The following is an 18983-nucleotide window of genomic DNA, read 5'->3' as shown; positions in this document are numbered from 1 at the left end:
AGCTATAATACAATTTTTCCTCTGAGTGTGCTACAGTAATGGGCGTTTTTTCTCCTTTTATCTTATGATACGAGTGATGAACAGGATGACTCTAATTAAAACCAACACCAAACATTCCATTCCTCAGTCTTCATCTTTTCATGTTCTTTCATTGACTTCTCCTGCACACATTCAAAAAATTTGACTCATAGACTGCTACCTTCTACCCACACCTTACAGGTTGAGTATGGAAACACTAAGTATGCATAGTCCAAACCAGTGTCTTGCAACAGAATACAGTTAGTCATCAAGACACCCATGCAGGCTGTAGAAACTGTGTGATAGCTGGACCTCCCCTATACACCCAAAACATGTCCAGAGCTAAGGAAAATCCCAGCATTGGGCTGCCACAGCCCAGCACTGCCCAACATTGACTACTGCGAGTAATGCCATGATGGAACAGATTTTATTTAAATAATATTTTATTTACACTTTTCTGTCTTCTCAGTTGTTTTCGGTATCATGTATCACAGAAAAAAATGAACTGAAGTGTCAGATTCAATTTTTTGTTATGAACAAATACTATGCTAGTCCATGCTGAAAGTGGTTCACAGAAGTAATGCTATCTCTACAGATGTAAATCTAAAAAAACCCCAACCAACTTGCCTCAAAATGTGCCTGGTTTTGCCAAGCAATATTACAAGAGAAAGTCATCCATTTAATCACACAGTAATAATATCACCAGTTTCATAAAAAGGAAACCAGAGATCAGCTGTTGAGAAATTAAGATTACAAAACAGTGAAGGGTGAACATCTATAAACTTCTAGGGAATAGCTAGTCTACTTATCCTGAACATGTACTCGCAGTGACTGTTATTAACTTGTCTGTACAAAACAGCATAGACACATCACTTCCTTTTATCCTATTCCCAATAGGAAAATTCTCTAAAATGTTAGACTAGTCTTGCCTTACTCAAGTTTTCCTTCTCATCTTAGCTGAGACTTGAAAATATTCTTATAAACTTGATTTTCCATTTTCTTCTTCTGCTTTGCTGTGAAAAAAACCAAAGACTTGAGTTGAGGAACAAGAAGATTTAAGACTTTCAGTGACTCAGTAAGTCTGAGTTTGTAGTACTGGACACATGCAACTAGAAGAAAACAGATTTCATTTAGCATATATTTAAACCAGTTATTTTGTAAGCTGTCCTTACAGTGAATATGCATTTACCTATATTTCTTCAAGGCTGAGATAACACTGATGCTCATCACCAGTAGTTAGTGGAGAGGATTTTGCAGTAGTATTGATCTCATTTTCACATACATTCTTCTGAATGGATGACCTCCATCTCTGCTTGTCAGCACCAAAATGATGGGATCCTGAGACATTAGTTACAGGAAGTGAGAACGAGGAGCATTTGCCATATGCAGTTGTTCTTTATCAGTTAATTTGGATGAATTCCTGTTTTTCTGTCCTTCATGTAATGAAAAGGTCATGTATATTTTGATATTTACGTTCACATGTTAGATGACATACAGTCAAGATTAGACAATACACACCTATAGGACATACGCCACACACATTGCTAAGGAAGCAATGCAAGCACTCAGTTCTCTTCAACTGCAATATTCTTCAGTCTTCCAGGGATAACATCTACCACTCACCTTGGCAAGCATAAGTAACCACCATCTCCAAATTAGCTAGTTGGTGGCAAACAAGCATTCAAGACTAATTACAAAGACTATTGCCCTGAAAGTGAAATAAATTAATATTCCACACAAAATAGCCTTTAAGCCCAAGACCTGGAGGTCTAAAAATGGACAGAGAGTAAAGGACTATGCTTCTACCAGCCATACCATAGTGAAAGGCATCAAGAATGGTATGTTTGTACAAGGTGAGAACTGACACAGTGAGGACAAGAGGACAGAGTTCAGAGCTCAGCAGAGAAACAGGGTCATTGGGAAGACAAAGAGATCACAACCAAGCCTTTGACTGATGTGGTAAAGATGGGATAGGAAAACCTTCAAGAATAAATTAGGATGACATATGAGAAAGGATTAAGACATGGATACCTGCAGTATGATACCCTGAAAATCTATTGTATTTTCTCAGTTTTCCTTGGCAAAATTCTTTCTGCTGTTCATTAGCTGACCCCACTGAGATATAAAAATATTTACATGTAAAATGGAATACAAACAGAAGCACAAATGTCTTCACCGTGTGGATAATGGGAAAAACCACACAGTGCTGGAAAGACTTATCATAGATATAGACCTGTAAGATATTCCTGGCCAACTTACCTGCCACTTATCCTCAGCAGTGGAAGTCCAAAGCTCCTTGAAGGTAACAACTAACTTCACCACCATGTGGCAATGAAAAGAAACCCACTGCTTAAAAATCATTACATCACTTAATATTTATACTTACTGCGTGATTTCAAGTTGGTCATCTTGGTGGCATGCTGCCACCTGCTTAAATGGGATAGCTCAATCACCTATGTAAGGTGGTGCTTCAGCAACAGTAGCCCAAACAAACCCTACAGCAGAGAAACTATGTCTGAGAGCATTCCAGTTAAACATATCTAACTGAAGGTGACTTTCAGCTAAAGGCCCAGGGAAGTGCTGAAGGTGTGCTTCCAGGATCACAGTAAGGCAATTGGTGTACAAGCTTCCTCCACCACACAGGGGCCATTCTTTCCTAACACTTCTCTGCAGTAACACCTGCGTATGTGCCTGAGAAATAGCTGTGCTTTCAGCTGGATTAGTTTTCAGTCAAATTACCTCCTTTATCTGCCTAACTGTGCTGCTGCATAAATGTTACTTGACAGAACAGGGGACAGGGGAGGGGCAGCAAAAAAGATGCCTGTGAAGACCAGCATGGCCTTTTAATGGCAGTGACAGTTTAGACACTAACTGCAAAATGCTCTTCAGGACAGTCAAAAACTCCTTCTGAGAAAGTATCTTTCAGCCACAAGGGTAACTAGACCTTTTCCCCCCACTCATCAGATAAGCCATAGCTGAGAGATCCAACTGAGACTGTGAAATGGAGAAAAAGGACAGACTCCTCTCTTCTAGCTGCCCAACCTAGGGAAGAGGCAAACTGGCAAGACAAACATATGAGAAGTTACTTTTTTTTTTACCTGGGTGGTTTCATGGGAATTAATTTAACAACTTTACTCTATTCAAAGAACTTCTCTGTAGAATAGGATACAGTTTTGCAGCAGCACATGTAAAATTACATTGGTCTACCACACAAAGTGAAAAACTGAAATATTCCTCATATTCTCACTTTTAGCAGGAAGAACTTGTTCCCACCAGAAAACAAGATCAGTTGTTGGTAGGGTAAAATATTCAGACAATACCAGTAGCACCCACATGCCCCCATGATTTCAAGTTCTGAAGTGAAGGCAACTGTACCACATGTATTCATGTGCTGATGGCGTGACTAAAGACACTGAATTTCAGTTTCTTGTCTCCAGGACTGGAAGAAGTATTGCTGCTCACTACTGACCCTCCTCTGCATTGAGATACCAAATCCCATCTAAGATGCACCCTTTGTATGCTCTACAATGCCACCAACATCAAAAATGAAGACTGGGGTTTCTGGTGCTTATTTCAGATTTAGCTGCTCATAGTGAAGATGAAGCAAAGCATCCTTAACTGCTCCTGCTGCTCTAGTCCTGTCTTGGATAAGCAAGAGGAAGCATGAGTGCTGTGTAAAAATGGGGAGCTCAGAATCCCACTGAGAGATTTTTGGGGGACAACTATTCCCCAAACCAGCAAAAACTTCCCTAAAGAAGCCTTTTTTTTTTTCTTCTTTGGTAGGTTTAATCCTGGAGGCAGGCCCTCATACAATTTCAACCTCTTGATATTAAATGATTGATTTTTTCTTCCAGTTGGTGGCATTGGTCAGACTTCTTGTAAAACTTTTTTATTTGGGGCCTGACTCAATGCACTATGTTGAAAGATTTGTTCAGGCTGTATGAAACAACAGAATACCAGCCATACTTGGGAGTGGGAAACCACAGCTCTAAATCGTCACAGACACATTGCTGATGCAATGAGCAAAACAAAAGTAGATTAAAATAAAAAAATTGGGTCAAAACTAACAAGATCTAGGGAAAATTTTAGAATCTGAGCCAGAGACTTGAAAGGAACTAGTATGCTTTGTATCAGTTCAGACTATTAGAACCATCTAAACTCAGAACAATACAGAGGACCAAGCTTGGGAACTTCAGTGGAAGGTGGTAGGTGTTGCTGGGAAAACAAGGCTGAAAATGTAGACTCAATGCTTGAGACAGTTCCACACCTTCAGAAGCAAAAGATGTCATCCACTCTACCTCCAGAACATAAATTCCTGTTATTGACTATAGGCTGACCTGTACAGTGACTTCTCTGCCCCAATGCTACCTTAAAATTGCCATTCAGGCTTTATCTCTAGTATAAGCTGTTGCCCTTTTCCCTCTGAGCTCCAGACCTCTTACACTCCTGATTTATAGCAGGGATTGAACACATCATTTTCTCAGAATTTCATTGTTACAAGGGCAGCTATTGAACCCACTTCCCACATACAGCAACATCAAGCTGCACAAGCAAGCATGGCACCCAGCCCTGCTGCAAGCCTGCTTCAGACCTTCAAGGGCCAATGAGTTAGTCCCTGTGCCACAGCTCTGCCAGAAACCAGCACCCAGAGCTCTGTGGTAGCAGCCCATAAAACCACGTACCACTCCCTGCCTCCCTCCTTGATAGTGACCTAACAATATAAACCTGGGTGCTTTTCCCATCAGCTGACATCCCTCAAATGTAAAGAGCTTCATACCCCCCTCCTCCTTCCCTGAAAATACTCCCAAAAAATCCAGAAGAAGGTGATGTGCATATATCTGTCTAGTTACAACACTTCTGCCAGGACAGCCAACAATGCTTTAAAACTCAGGCACCATCCATTAAAAAAAAAAAAAAAAAAGGAGAAAACTGAGGTACCATTCAGGCTTCCAGAGAGATTTTGTTAGGGCAGAATCAAACCTAATATTACATCAGCCAGGTGAGCTTATAGGTAACAACACATTTTCCCACCCCACAGTTCTTATTCTTCCTGCAGAAACTAGGCTGGTACAGCAACAGAAAACATCCCAGCCACAGACATTCACCCAGAAGGCAACCCACTAAGGTCAGCTAACATTAAGCTAGATTTCAGGAGATATGGATTCTAGGTAAATGTAGGAGAGATTTAACAGTCTTTCTGTAAGAGTGGGAAGATTTAGCTGCATTAAATGGGATGCAAAACACAACTGAGAGGAACTGAGGGTCAGAGAAATCACCACAAAATGGCGATATTTTCAAGCTGCAGAGTAAGCAGGTTCAACCAGCTCTAGGTATCACTACTTCTGAAAGGCTCATTTCTTCCAGGCTTATAAGAAACAATCCTCTAGATTTAAAGAATTTAAATTCAGTAGTCCACACTGGGTCCCAAATAATCAATGCAGTATTTTTAGTCCAGAGGTATATTAACAGCTTATGAGATGTTTAGAAATAATAGGAAAAAGTCTTACACTTTTGAAAGCAGTAATCTGACACCATGGAAAAAGCTGTAGATAAGAGCTCCTGTACCCCAGGTTCTACTCCTGGCCCTGTAAAGAGCTTTTAAATGTTTTTGGGCAAGTAATTTCAGCCCTTTTTGCTTCACTTTTATCTGTAAGGAGAGGGATAGACACACAGCTCCTTTGCAAAGACATCTGAACCGATCAAAAAGCATAATAAAAACTGACTTCTTGTATTTCACTTCAAATCCTGAGCTGCAGCTAAAGGCTCCGTGGTGGGCTTTGTGTAACAAACTGCAACAGTGCTCTCAAAATTGTTCTGCAAACCAACAATTCAGTGTTTTTTTTCAATTTGCAATTTCTGAACAATTTTTAAATAGAGCTTTAGGCCACCATACACTAACTGAAGTCTATTCTTACTCATCTTGTGTGAACCCCTTACAAGTAATCCACAGATCACCATTCATTGAAATCTAGTACCCTAGACTTGTTTTGATCAACTGTTATAGCAATACTCACATCCTCAGGGCAAGCAAGGATCATAATTTACATCAATCTGTCCCACATTCAAGCTATTTCTAACAGCTTCTGAAGCAAGGCATTTCAGATTGCTAGTGGATGTGTACATGAAAGGGAATAAAACAGTGGTGATTCCTGCAGCTCACCCTGGCCTGAACTAGCCTTGCTGACTTGATAGTTTACACTGCCCCAGATATATTTCCCAATCTTACTTATTCTGTAGCCCCACTACCTTCAGTCTCATATCTTCTCTACTGAGATTCTAGAAACGAATACTTAACCATTACATTACCTTGATCAGATCAATTTGTTTTAATTGTCTTCCTCACTTCAGAGCAAGCCAGCTGAATCTATGTTGCTCTTTTGCCACTGCACATGCACCCATAGGAGGCCTCATATGAGTATTTCCTCCACTAAAACATGCACTACTTCTCTTTATTAAGCGGCCGCATTAGCTACAAAGCCCTAACTATGCTGTATCAATACATAACTAACAAGTTACTGCTATTATCACTAAGCACTCTGTGGCATCCCTTCCTCCATGCAAGATGATCTCTTCAAAGCAGCAGCCAGCTCTTTTGTACATACAGAGAGCCAATTATCATTAATGTTTAAATACATATACACTTGAAATTCAGTGCAGCTTAGAAGATAGTCTCATATGATGAGCTAGCACTTGATAAATGCTCAAACCACTTATACTGTAAATGGTCCAAGTAAACTCTTGAGCCACATCTTATGTCTTTCTGTTTCTTATGTGAAGCTGTTCGTGGGTCACCAAAAGCTTATTTGTGGCCAACATAACCAGTTTAGCAAGCATTTATGCTACAAACAATTATGCAAAAAAAAATATCAAGGTATAGTTTAGTTCCACTTTCCACTCCCTCTCTTCCCAATTTAAATAAAGAAAAAGCTGTCTTGACAAAGGCAAAATTATTTTGCACCCACATTCAGGAATGGTTTATTACCACATCACACAGGATGGCTTAAAGCATTTCCACAGTGATCAATACAATGAAGCCTTTCTGTTAGTTTGACCAAAAATGACACTGAAAGTCCACAGAACAGTGTTTTTCCTCTCAAGGCTATACAGCAGCAACAGAAGCATGGGATGGATAAGTATAACATTCTAAAGATTGACCTACAAAACTGCAATTATGATCATCAAGTCCCAGTTGTCAGGAAACAGGTAAGATAGGTTTAATTCTGTTATGAGAAGAGATACAGAGTTCTAGTCAAAACTGTTCAGATGAGTTCAGACAAAAACACTAACCATTGCTCCATTCCATGCCTTGTAAGCTACCAATGAATGCTTACAGGTATCACTTTTTGTACCAGGAATGTATTTTGTAACTTCAAGTTTGTTTCACTCAGCATGCAACAACTCCAAGTATTTTTCACAAACTCCTGCATCATATATAGAGCCCTATCAATGCATTTCAGCAGAGTCAGCAAACATACATATTGGACCTGCTTATACAGACTCACATTTTTACCATCTACAGCAAGTTTTGTCAAGCTCCCACCATCATGTCCCTAACACAAATTACCACCACCTTAAGAAGCCAAAAACAAAAGTGCTTTTTAGGCCAAGAGATCATTTGGTTTCAAACTAGTTCAAGGCTTTTTAAGAAAGTCAGAAGTCTGCTCTGATTCAAGTTCTATTCTCATATCAGCTTTGGATTCTTTCATGTTTTAGGTGAAAATTAACTTATCATCCATCTTGATCACTGACAGCATTTCAAAGATTTAGACAGTACTAAAAGTCTGGAGTACACCGATACTGAGCAACTTCTGGTAACCTCACAACACTAAGAATTCATTAATTGCTGAAGAGAGTACAACCAGAATAACTGAACAGAAATGCAGTAAGACTATTAAAACAGCATATTTATTAAAATAATAGCTTTTTAATAATGTGAAAATTCTTAACCATGATACAATTAAGCTTGGCACAGTTCTTGGGTATGGTCATTCCTCCCATTTAAGAGCTGAAGCAGTTTCACAATGCTGCTACCAGAAGAAAAAAATTTTTTATGATGTGTATATGCAATTATGTAGCTCTATAGAATGTTTAGTACACTCACCTGGAAATTGTTTTGAGAGAAACTGGCCTCAAACAAAATGATATTTATTATCTTTCCCTATCGAGCTCCTTTCACAAAAGCTTAACTTTCTTATTTCTTCTGCTACTATTAGAGAAGGTGGTGGGAATTGCTCTTCTCAGGCATAAGAAACAATCCTCCACTGTTTCTCCAGTCATTCCTCAAGGCAACAAAGTGCCAAGTCTAAGAATTTCTCCTATGTTTATTTCTGGTCTGACACGATTTACTTTAGAAGCACAAGTATACATGTCTTAAAAGCTTTTTTAAAGCTGTCATTTCTTATAATATAGCTTTGATTGTCAGCTTTGAACAAGCTCCTACCTAATGGGGTTTTAATTACAACAATTTAACTACATTTATAGCAGATAACAGACTCTTGCTTTTCAGGCATGGACATGGGCCCTGGTTCGGGAGGGTGTTTAAGCAGCATTACACACAAACCCACCTCCGCAGCATCAGAAGCAGCCTCCTGAGCAACCCTGCAAAGGGAAGATTTCCTCCTTACTGCTTGGATTTTGCCACCTATTTTATTAAGCGCCTTCTGAAAAGGAAAAAAAAGAGCGCAACTGGCTTAAATTCCTCCTCCTGCTCTCAGGCCACCCGCTGATCACCAACACGAGAAACACACAAAGAACCCTCACACGCTGTGTCAACCGCCAGCAAAGCAGCGTACGGCTGTACGAGCAAAACGTAACGCAGGCTCCGGCGGGCAAGGCTGACCGAGGAACAGGGACGCAGCCCCTGAGCAAAAAAAGTTCTCAGTACCCAGACAGGAAGCAAGTAGGTGGAAACCCGCCGGCCCCGCCGCCCTCCGAGCCCGGCCCACGCCCAGGCCCGCACGGCCAGAGCGCGGGGTAAGGCAGGCACCGCCGCCCGCCTCGCTCCGCGGGAAGACGCTCGGGCGCCTCCGCGCTCCCCCGCCCCTGCTGCGCTCTCCCACCTGGCTGCCCGCGGGCAGGCTCCGCGCAGCTCCCGGCGACGCCCTGCGGGGCGGGCGGGCCGGCCGGTGGCGGGCACCCGGGCTGCCGCCGCAGAGCCGCCTCACCCCCTCCCTGCCCCGCCGGCCCCGGCCGGGACGGGGCCCCGCACCCTGCCCTCGGCCGCTGGCGCCGCCCCGCACGCCCGGCCCCGCGCAGCCGCCCCCCCCGCCCGCCGCCCCGGCCCTTATAGCGCGCTCCGCACCCCTCCCCGCGCCGCTCGCCCGCCCCTCCCCATAGAAGCGGCGCGGGGATTGGCGGCGGCGGCGCCGGCCGGCTGTGTGGGAGGCGGCGATTGGCGGAGCGCGGCCGCCAGGGGTTGCCTCCCCGCGAGTGTGTGTCTCTGGCGGTGTCAATGGCTCCTCCTGCCACGGAGCAGCGACGGGCTTGAGACGGGCAGGACCGCGGGGCTCCTTTAAGAGAGGGATTTTCGGGGGGGGCCGGGGAGGGGGGCCGCGGCGCGAACGTCCGCCACAGCCAGCGCTCGGGAGAGCCAGCGGCCGGCGGCTCCTCTGCCTCTCGAGCGAGCCGGCGAGGAGACGCCAGCGGCGGCGGGACCCCTGCCTGGAGACCCCCCGCCTTCCCCGCTGCTGCGAGGCGGCCGCTCCGGGGCTCCCTCCTTCCCCCTCCTCCCCGACGAGGCACCGGTTGCCGGAGGATTCCCCCCCTCCCCTGCCGCCACCCACACGAGTCGGCAAATGAACTCGGTCCGAGCCGCCAACAGGAGACCCAGGCGAGTGTCCAGGCCGCGCCCGGTGCAGCAGCAGCAGGAGAGGAACAACGCCGCCGCCGCCGCCGGGGATCGGGGTAAGCCAGGCGCTGCCGCGCCGAGCACGGGCCTGCACGGGGTTCGCTGGCGGCGCTGGGCCCCGCCGCGCCCGGCCGGGCACTGGCAGGAAAAGCCCAGGCTGCTTCAACCCTTGGCTCCCGCTCAGGCCGCGCTTTGTTTGGCTTGGGCTCTGCCCCGACTCGGGGCTGCTGGGCCCTGCCGCCCAGAGGGGAGGGAGGCGGGGGCTCAGCCTCTCCCCCGGCCGCGCTCCCACGCCCGCCGGGGAGGGGGGAGCCGATCGCGGCACGGGAAGGGGCAGACGCCCCTCGAGTCCCCCCCGCCCCGTCTCCGGGGGCTGCGGGAAGGCGAGCCAGCCGCCTTCGCCCGGGAGAGCCGGCGCCTCCCCGAGGGCCCCTAGGCCGGCGGAGGGGAGAAGTGACGCGGTGGGAGCGGCGCCTGGGGGTGGGGGGCGCCGGGGCCGGGCAACTTGCGCCGGCACCTTCCCCGTCGTCGTCGTCGAAATGGTGTCCGGGGGCGGCGGCCCGGGTCTCGCCGGGCCTCCGCGGCCCTCAATGGTTGCTGCGCAGTTCGGCGCCCGGGCTTCGGTTACAGCGCCCGGCGGGGGGGCGCGGGCCGCGGCCGATCAGCCATTTATTTCCCTCCACCCCACCAGCCTCTTCTCCCCCCCGCCCGCCCCCGCCGCGGCACCCGGCGGCCCCGAGCCGGCCGCGGGGGAACGGGGGCTCCGGCCCACCGCGCCTCAGCCCTGCCCGGCGAGTCCGGCCGCGCCGGTGGAGCCGGGGCCTAGCGTGAAAATGTTGACAATTTGGAGCTAATGGGGGAAATCACCATTGTCTGAGGGGATGAGGAAGCGGCGAGGTGGGATTGTTCTCCTCGTGGAGCCCGGAGTGGGGTGACTAGTGTTAGGATGCGGGAGTTTGGGGGTGGCGGCCCCTCCGCCCTGGCACTGCCGCCCCAGCCATGGCTCTCGGGGGTGCGAGTGTGCGTGTGCTCCTGTGTGCAGGGCTGGCTCTGCTTTTTTTTTTTTTTTTTGAAGGCGAGATGGGGGTGGGATTGGAGGAGACATTTTGCATGTCTTATCTGGTGGATTGGGTTTTAATTTTTTATGCGTTGGCTGTCACAACTCTGGCGTGATGAAGGAGACTGGTCTGTGGTGCAGTTTTAGATGTACAAATGTCTTTTTAAAATAATAATAATAAAAAAAAACACACCCCACCTCATTGTCATCTGAATGTCTTTTGTTTGAGTATCTAGGATACCACATCGAGAACAAGGTATTTTAACTATGGAGATGCATCGTGATAAATATTCTAGTACGTTTTATGGAATCAAAACATAAGCAAATGAAGTAAAGAAAATTTAATCTGAGGAAGTATTTTTAATTCTCCATTCCTCCCCCCTCTCCTCCCTCCCCTTCCTTCCCCCGCCCCCCCCTCATTGGTCAGAGCAAAGAATGTTACCCAGACCAGATTGCTGTGTATATAACTAGAGGATGTGATGTCTTATGCCCAATTATGGGTCTTGAGTAAACCTTCCAAAATCTTTAGTAATTATGTAATTAAAATTACTTCTCTAGTATACAGACATTTAAAAACAACAACAAAAAATAATCAAAAAAGGAAATTACTTCCTTCTCTTAATGACATGAACTGAGGACTTTCTTCATCAGTATTCCATATGCAGAATATAGAATTTTTCAACCCCACAGTTTACTTGTTCTTTTAAACAGAGGACAATACAACTTCCAAAGGCATCTGGAAAGGTGTGCTTATGGATTAAATGCTCTGATTATTCACTTTTACATTAGACTGCCTGTCTCTGTTCATATATTATTAATTTGCTGAAGATACAGGCAGAAACTTTTTCTGTAAAAATACGAGGCTGCAATTTATTTGTATTACTATGACATTTTGTGGAACGTTTTGTGATTCACGTTTGGGTTTTTGTTTTTTGGGTGTTTTTTTTTATATTGTTCATTGCTGCTAAGTGGTGATAAAATTGAAAAAAAATTAAGTTCCACAGTTTGCTGAAATTACTCTTCCATATAGATCACCACTAGGTTTTTCCTTGCATTTTTGAAGGTCACTTGCGCTAGGTCTGACTTGCCCAAAAATTTATCAGTGACATTAGGGTCTTTTGTTATTAGTGTTATATTGACAATTGGAGTGTCTCTTGTGCAGTTCTTACTCCTATCTCAAAACCTGCAAGGTCTGATCCACCATCTCTGGAAGCTTATTCTAGTTCTGCCTGTGACTTTGATCGCTTTGTGCAGGGCTGTTACTGTAAAGGATGATGAATAATGCTACTAAATTATAAGCCAATATACTAGGGTTAGACTGTATCACGCAAGTCAGTGGTGACTTTTCTCACCTTTATTACCTAGCAATGTAGGTCATCTTAAGAAGAGCTGTAGAAAAGAAGCAGTGTAAGTTATTAGGAATGGGTTTCTATTAAATTCAGATTGAAATTTGGTTTAAAAAAATTGTGTTAGATAATGTGAGTGCAGCTGTGATTAAATAAAGATTATTCTTTGTTATTATTAATTTCTCTCCTCCATATTTCAGCATAGTACTTATAAGTACAAATATCATGGACAGAGTGGATAATGTAGCACGTAGTTACTCTTTGGAACTTGTTGTTTGCTATCATTAAAGTAGGTTGCTCAGTAAAATGTGTACTAGGTATTGAGCTTTATGTATTATTTAATGCTGTGTAAGTAGACAATGTTTTGCAACTGTGTAACAGCTGGTAGATTTTTCACTACTGGGAAAAAAATCAAGTTGTGATTCCTGTTCTTAATAAATAGATGACTAGGAAAAAAATGGTTTTATAAAAATCCTCCATCAAAGGTTCCTTGTAAGGGTTTAAAAATTCTACAAAGCTGTGTTTTGTACTGTGAAGTGATTCTTATTTTAATGCGTTTTGTGTGTGTAGGATGAATGGATCTAATGAATGCATAATCATGCTATCTATATTGTATGTTGATAAACAATGCTAATATACCTGTATTCTGATTCATGGAGAAGTGAGATCAGAACTGATTGCAGATAAAATTTTCTCCCCAAACTCACTGTGTTGTACAGCCAAGATAAGATGTCATCAGGATGTACTTCCCAAGATGTTATGCCTTATGTTCTGCTGTTCACACCTCCCTCCATCTAAATTAGTCACTCTGGCTACACTATGCTACTTCTGTTTTACCTTCTCCCTCCTGATCTCTCCTCAGTCACCCATGGGGCTGCCAGTGGTTTATTCTGTGTTTTTGGAATTCTGCATGAAGGGTACAGAATAGATGGGTCCTTTCATTTTATTCAGGAGAATGGTCTGCCTAAAAGGAAATCTGGACTGGGTGATGTCTGTGTTTAAATATTCCTGTTTGCTTATAGTAGTATTTTTTTTCCTTTAGTTTTGGCTACACTTCTAGGAAGAACACACATATATAAAAAGATGATCTTGTCCAGAATGGAGCTAAAACAATCAACCTCAGAGCTATCACATATTTTTTTTCTTGTTTCTATTCTTCTCAAAATAATAACTACATTAATGCATATGTTCTTCTTTGTAACATCTGCACATTACTGGATATGGTACTAATAAGGTTCTGAGCTTATCTCCAGTATTAAGTGCTTTTAGGGTTGGATCCTGTGTACTGTTAAGTACCAAACATGTAGCACCATGGCAGCTGCCTCTGTCACAAGCCTGCGCGTTCCTTTTACGTGGTAGCGGTGTCCATGTGACAAGGCAGCGATCTGGCTCCGGAGCTGCCTGCGCCAAGAGCTAACTGCCTTTTTTTTTTCCCCAGGTTGATTTTTGGCACAAGCATCAGTACAAGGGCAGGGATAACTCTGAATGCCTGTGGGTGTGGTGGGACTGTGGCGGCTCCCATGTAGATTGGGTTAAGATGGGTCAAACTTTCGGAGTAATACATAGAGCTTGCAAATCTACCTTGCAAGTTTGCTTTCCCCTACCCCCCTATCTATTTTCCAAAGAATACATGATTTAGAAACAGCCGTACAGTCTGTCTATCACTCTGCAGCTTCTGAACTTGTTAGCTCATTTCAACCAGATTGGAGAAAGGGGTGTGAAATTCTTAAGTTTTGTGGGAATTATTGTAGAATCATAGATGGGTTTGGGTTGGAAGGGACCCTAAAGATCATCTAGTTTCAACCATACTGCATGGGCAGGGACACTTCCCACTAGATCGGGTTATTTGAAGCCCCATCCAGCCTGGCCTTGAACACTTCCAGCGATGAGGCATCCACAACCTCCCTGGGCAGTATATCACCACCCTCACACTAAAGGATTTCTTCCCAGTGTCTAATCTAAATCTACTCTCTTCAGTGAGGGAAAGACTTACCCTCCTTACCCATGCTAAGAAGCAGCAACCAGCTGGCCTGTCAGCACACAAGGTAATTGAATTCGTTGTTTGTCTTTATAGGGGACATGAGGGCTTGAAAGAGTAGGGAGAAAGAGTAGGTTAGGCTGTGTAAGACAACAACCTGTAGAAACTAATCTCCTGTAGATTTCTTGCTCACAAATCTTGAATTTTGTAATGCTGAGATGAATATCTCATGAAAGCTAAGTAGTCTTTATTTGGCCCTATTTGAAGTGCATGTATGTAAGCATGTGTTATGTTTATTTTTTTAATATATGCACCAAAAGGCTTATATTGGTGTGTGCTGGGCTGTAACAGTGACTTAACTAAATTGCTCTCATTTTGAAGCAAATGCCCAGACTTGCATCAAGATAGCTAAATTGACTCAGATTTTGTAGGGTCATCCTTACAGAAAAAATGTCAAGAAGTCAGACATCAGTTGGTCCAGGTGGAATGAAAACTAATTCAGACTTTTCCATATTCCTTAAAAGAAAGTCCTAGGCTGGAAAAAGATACATTTGCATATGGATATGTAATCCTTGTTTCTCCAATTACAAGTTTCCAGAGTCTACATTATAGATAAAAGTTTAGAATCTATAAACTTGGTACTTTAAGTACAACTACGGTTTGCCAAAGCCTGATTCTGCGTGAGTAAAAAGAAGTGTCTGGGTACCTCTGTTGTCCTTTACGTAGGACAAATGCCTAAATTTATACTAAAGCTTTCTGTCTCATTCGAACAGATCAAAATAAAGTGTATTCTTGGTATACACAGTAAAGTTCATTGCCCATAGTTTTCGTCTATTTTGGTCATTTGTAAGACTATTAACATTTGTTATAGTTTCCCAGAAATACCAATTTATTTAGTTGGTTAGTTTGTGTTAAAACAATGGAGCCAAATGGTTTAAGTAAAGAAGTAGTGAAGTTTCAAGAAGTAGTGAAATTTCGTATGTTGGTCAGTTTGATATCTTTCTGCTTTGGGGGAGATTATGCTCTGTGCTCTCCTCATGCTGTGATGCTTCCTGGAAGAATCACAGTTACAGAGTAGGCCAAAGCTGTCCAGGCTTTTACGGCAGGTGGGCAGGGCATTAAGCATAATAAACATTATGTGTTCTGGATACGGAGGGTTTAATGTATATGCATAGAACTGGAGCACTGAGAATGTAAGATTTGCAGCTTGCTTTACGTTGGCAGTTTCCTCACCAGCACGGTGAATCTGGTGATCAGCAGGTTCTGACTTTGCAGTGCTGATGCGGAGTGACTTCTGGGCGTGTGTTTATTCAACATGTTAAGCACATCTACACTTGCATATACACTGTGGTATCATTGGGGAGGCCAGGTGACAGCCAGAGGGGGCTGCTACTGCTGTGACGACAAGTAATTTGGCCCACCCCTTTCTTTGCGTCACATCTGTAAGGAGAGTGAGTATGCACCAGGTGTGTTGTAATGTGGGTCACCTGTGGCAATGCCTAAACTTCCTCTTAGAGCTTGTGGCTGTGAACTGTTTGTTCTGCTAGGAAGGGGAGGTAGTGTGCTTCTCTAAGATTTTTAAATTGTGCTGTTTAAATATATTTAGCCCTGTATATTAGGAAGAGTAAATCAGAGCTGTGCAATGTGTGGACAATAAAAGCAAAGAAGAAAGGAGAACATGACCGAACTGACAGAAACTGAGAAAATGAAAGGTTTGTGCATTACCTAATCCTATCATGTTTTCTGGTTGTTAAGCAGTTCAGTTTGTTTCTTGCTTATGTTTGTTTCTCTGTTTAGCACTTAAATAGGAGGAGAAGCATCGTTGGTTATTTTTATTATAGTTCACGGTACTAAATTGTAGTATCTGAATATAGCCTAGGATTTTAGTCTTGAGTCTTTCAGTTCTTGGTGAAATGGGGAGGGGGTCAGGGAGAAGAAAGCAAACTAAAGCCTACTGTGAAGCTACAGAACATTTATCAAAATTTTGCTTTTATAATATATTGCCATATGCATTTCTGGTTTTATACTATATTATAATTTTTTAAAAGACTTCTAAATTCTTGTAAAAGAAGAGAGCAAGATCTAGATGTAAATTCTAAAGTAATGGTGGCACTCTAGAGGAATCTCCTATAATTTAAATTGTACTTCCTATTAGAAAGTGTAGTGAACTTTGAGCTGATAAAAATCTCTGAATCTGGAATACTTCTTAAAAGATAACTTGCATAGCATTTATTGTGGTTCTTCTGAATAACTAAGCTCTGCTGGTTATACTGTTGCCTGTCTGTTAAATGTTGTTTATCCATGCATAGAAGCTGGGAGGATACAGACAAGCAGCAAATGAACACTTCTAAAGCAGTTATTTCAGCAGGCTTTTAGGAACTATTTTTTAAGCTCTCCTCCGAGATACTTCTTTTAGTTGCATTTTAACAAGATAACTAAGTAATTTTAGAGTCTGGATGCTGGAGGAAGGGGTCATCCCTTTATTCCTGCTTCTAGCCCCGTGTTCTTATCCCCTGCCTTGCATTAGAAGTAGGAGGTCTCTAAACCATATCACCACGGAAACTAAGCCTCCAGAGCACCCTGAATACTATCTGCTGTTTTAGCTCTTTGAACTAACTATCTGCAGAATTTGGTGCGTTCTTAAGAGAAGTGGTCATCAGGTGTGCAGTTGGGAGTGGGAGGAAAGAAGTAGGACTGCTGCTCATTCCAGCATCTACCCCTCAGATTGGTTTAGCTGTCATGTGAGACTGGAGCTGTGTGTGGTGACTGCCCATGGTCCTCTTTGTTGGAGAGGAGGTGTTGAAGTGCTGCTGTGGCTTTGTCCTATGATACATACAATGAAAACTGCTGTTCATTGTAGCAGAAACCTGTGGTTTCCACTCCATTGCCAGGTTCATCAGGTCCGTCCTGATGTCTTAAATGTGGGAGTTCAGGCACTGTTTTGTTTTAGGAGCTCAAACTGCTGCATAGTTGTTTTCTGCCTAGAAACGTTGTTGCCGAGGCTCCTGTGTTTGTTTCTGGTAAGTGGCAGTATGTTCTCCAGTCTACTTAGTTTATTCAGCAAAAGCATATACAAATATAATTCCAATACATAATGGCTCTTACTGGTATTCCAATATCAAAATAATAGTAGCATTTATCTTCATGCAGCTATTTCTGTGTTCCAAAGAAGTGATTCAGCTGTATAGCTTTACCATGTGAGGACCAGTCTAAAGCTGATATAAAGTTTTTCCTCAGTTTTTCCATCCTGCTTGTCTCCATTGAGCTTGGGAGGTATTTGGATTAGGGTTTTTTGTTTTATGATGTTTTTTGCAATTACTAGTTTTTAAAAAATTAATTAAACCTCATATCAGAAATTTCTTTTGGGCTGGGAAAATACTGGGGGTGAACAGTAAGAGTACATGTGGGTTTATTCTGGCTGTAGGCCACTGCAAGGATAGTCCTCCTCATATTCCAGAGAACTCTTTAGTTCCTAGCTCCCAAGCGTGGCATGGAGTAACAAGCAGTCCTGGTTGGGAAGAAAAAGCTTGGCTTTTGTCCTGTGAATTGCCCTTGCAAGGCAAAATTAACAACTCTACTTGAAATTATTACACTTGTTTTAAACAACCACTATCTAGACCAGCAGAAGAGCTGAACTTGTAGTCTCATGATCATCATGCTTTGTGCATGCTTTTTTACCAAAGGACTGGTTAGCATGAATAGGTCACATTACAGTAACTATTTCCTGTTGTTAATCCCAGTTTGTAGTGTTTGGAAACAGCCTGTTTGCATTAAAGGCTCTGATTTGTGGTTCTCTTCTGTTGCTTGTTTCTACTTTAGACATCTAGAAGCAAAGGTTCGAGCGTTTAGCCTCTTGCTTTCTGAATAGAAGTGAGCTGTAGCTCTACAGCTGATCTAAATTTCAAGCTATCTTTGCATTTGGCCAGGTTACTGTGGGATGACAGGTTACCATATGTCAGCTGATCTGTGGTATCTGATTCACAGTGATTGTTCATGTCTATGCTCTTAGCCTGTGGCAAATGGAAGGTAATTTGAGTTAGCTTGACCCTCTTTCATTATGCTCTTTCAAGGCACTCCCTTCTCCATGCAGATTGTTAGACCTGCTGGAGTGTCTTGGCTAGAACAATAATGTAGTTTCTGTCCCCAAGCTAGTTTGGTGTACCTATACAAGAGTAAGATGAGGACTTCACCACAGTTTCCTGTACTGTTGCTGTTTTGAGGCAATTCCTTGCTGAGGGAGCGAATGCTACGAAGATGCTACCATGAAAATCAGTCAGTTGTTATAATTACCAGGAATATTTTTCTTTAGCAACACTTAGGAAAGCTTTATTGGTGCATTTTAAAATCCCACAAAAGTTGTATATTTCATAGTAGCTTGGTATGCTTCTTCCTTTCAAAGAAGTAGGTTTTACTTCAAGTTCTTTCAGAAGATGCTTGGTAACTGAAGTAATTCTAACACTTTGGTGATGCTTTTGGATGTTGTGATTCAAAGGCCACGGAAATCCTGGATGGCTGAAAGATTCCAATTGACCAGAAATGGCACTTGAATTTGATCTGAAATTGCATGAAAGGTAAAACAATTTATTTTCATTTTAATGCTTTTTTCTTATTTCAAATTTGATTTTACAACAGTAGATATATAGCTATCTAGTCTGGTTCATCAGTAGTTATTAAAAACATAAAATGCTACTTAAACGCATATGGAAAAGTACTTTTCAGTAGTCAGATATTGCCACC

At 43.1% G+C, this 18983-nt stretch overlaps 1 protein-coding gene and 1 long non-coding RNA gene across 5 annotated transcripts in view; one reads left to right on the top strand and one right to left on the bottom strand.

The window, feature by feature from the left end:
- Nucleotides 1–423: 423 nt before the first annotated feature.
- On the bottom strand, nt 424–9216 carry LOC127383344 (uncharacterized). 3 transcript variants are annotated; one of them, XR_007889165.1, is made up of 3 exons: nt 9078–9216; nt 8583–8678; nt 424–1356 (listed from the first exon to the last, which is right to left on the bottom strand). It is a non-coding gene; the product is annotated as an uncharacterized LOC127383344 (long non-coding RNA). The 3 variants fall into 3 exon arrangements; XR_007889166.1 differs by lacking the exon at nt 9078–9216 and having other exon boundaries at nt 424–1031; nt 1208–1356; nt 8583–9069; XR_007889164.1 differs by lacking the exon at nt 9078–9216 and having other exon boundaries at nt 8583–9069.
- A 300-nt stretch (nt 9217–9516) lies between these two features.
- Nucleotides 9517–18983, top strand: part of FBXO11 (F-box protein 11) — a 72927-nt gene continuing 63460 nt past the window's right edge. For both annotated transcript variants that reach the window (XM_051616073.1, XM_051616071.1), the window contains exon 1: nt 9517–9921. In XM_051616073.1, coding sequence (XP_051472033.1) covers nt 9813–9921 — 109 coding nt within the window. In that variant the 5' untranslated portion in view covers nt 9517–9812. The remainder of the gene's footprint in view (nt 9922–18983) is intronic.

This window comes from Apus apus, chromosome 3 (genome assembly GCF_020740795.1).
Source record: "Apus apus isolate bApuApu2 chromosome 3, bApuApu2.pri.cur, whole genome shotgun sequence".
NCBI lineage: Eukaryota > Metazoa > Chordata > Aves > Apodiformes > Apodidae > Apus > Apus apus.
This window is presented reverse-complemented; position numbering and strand designations above follow the sequence as displayed.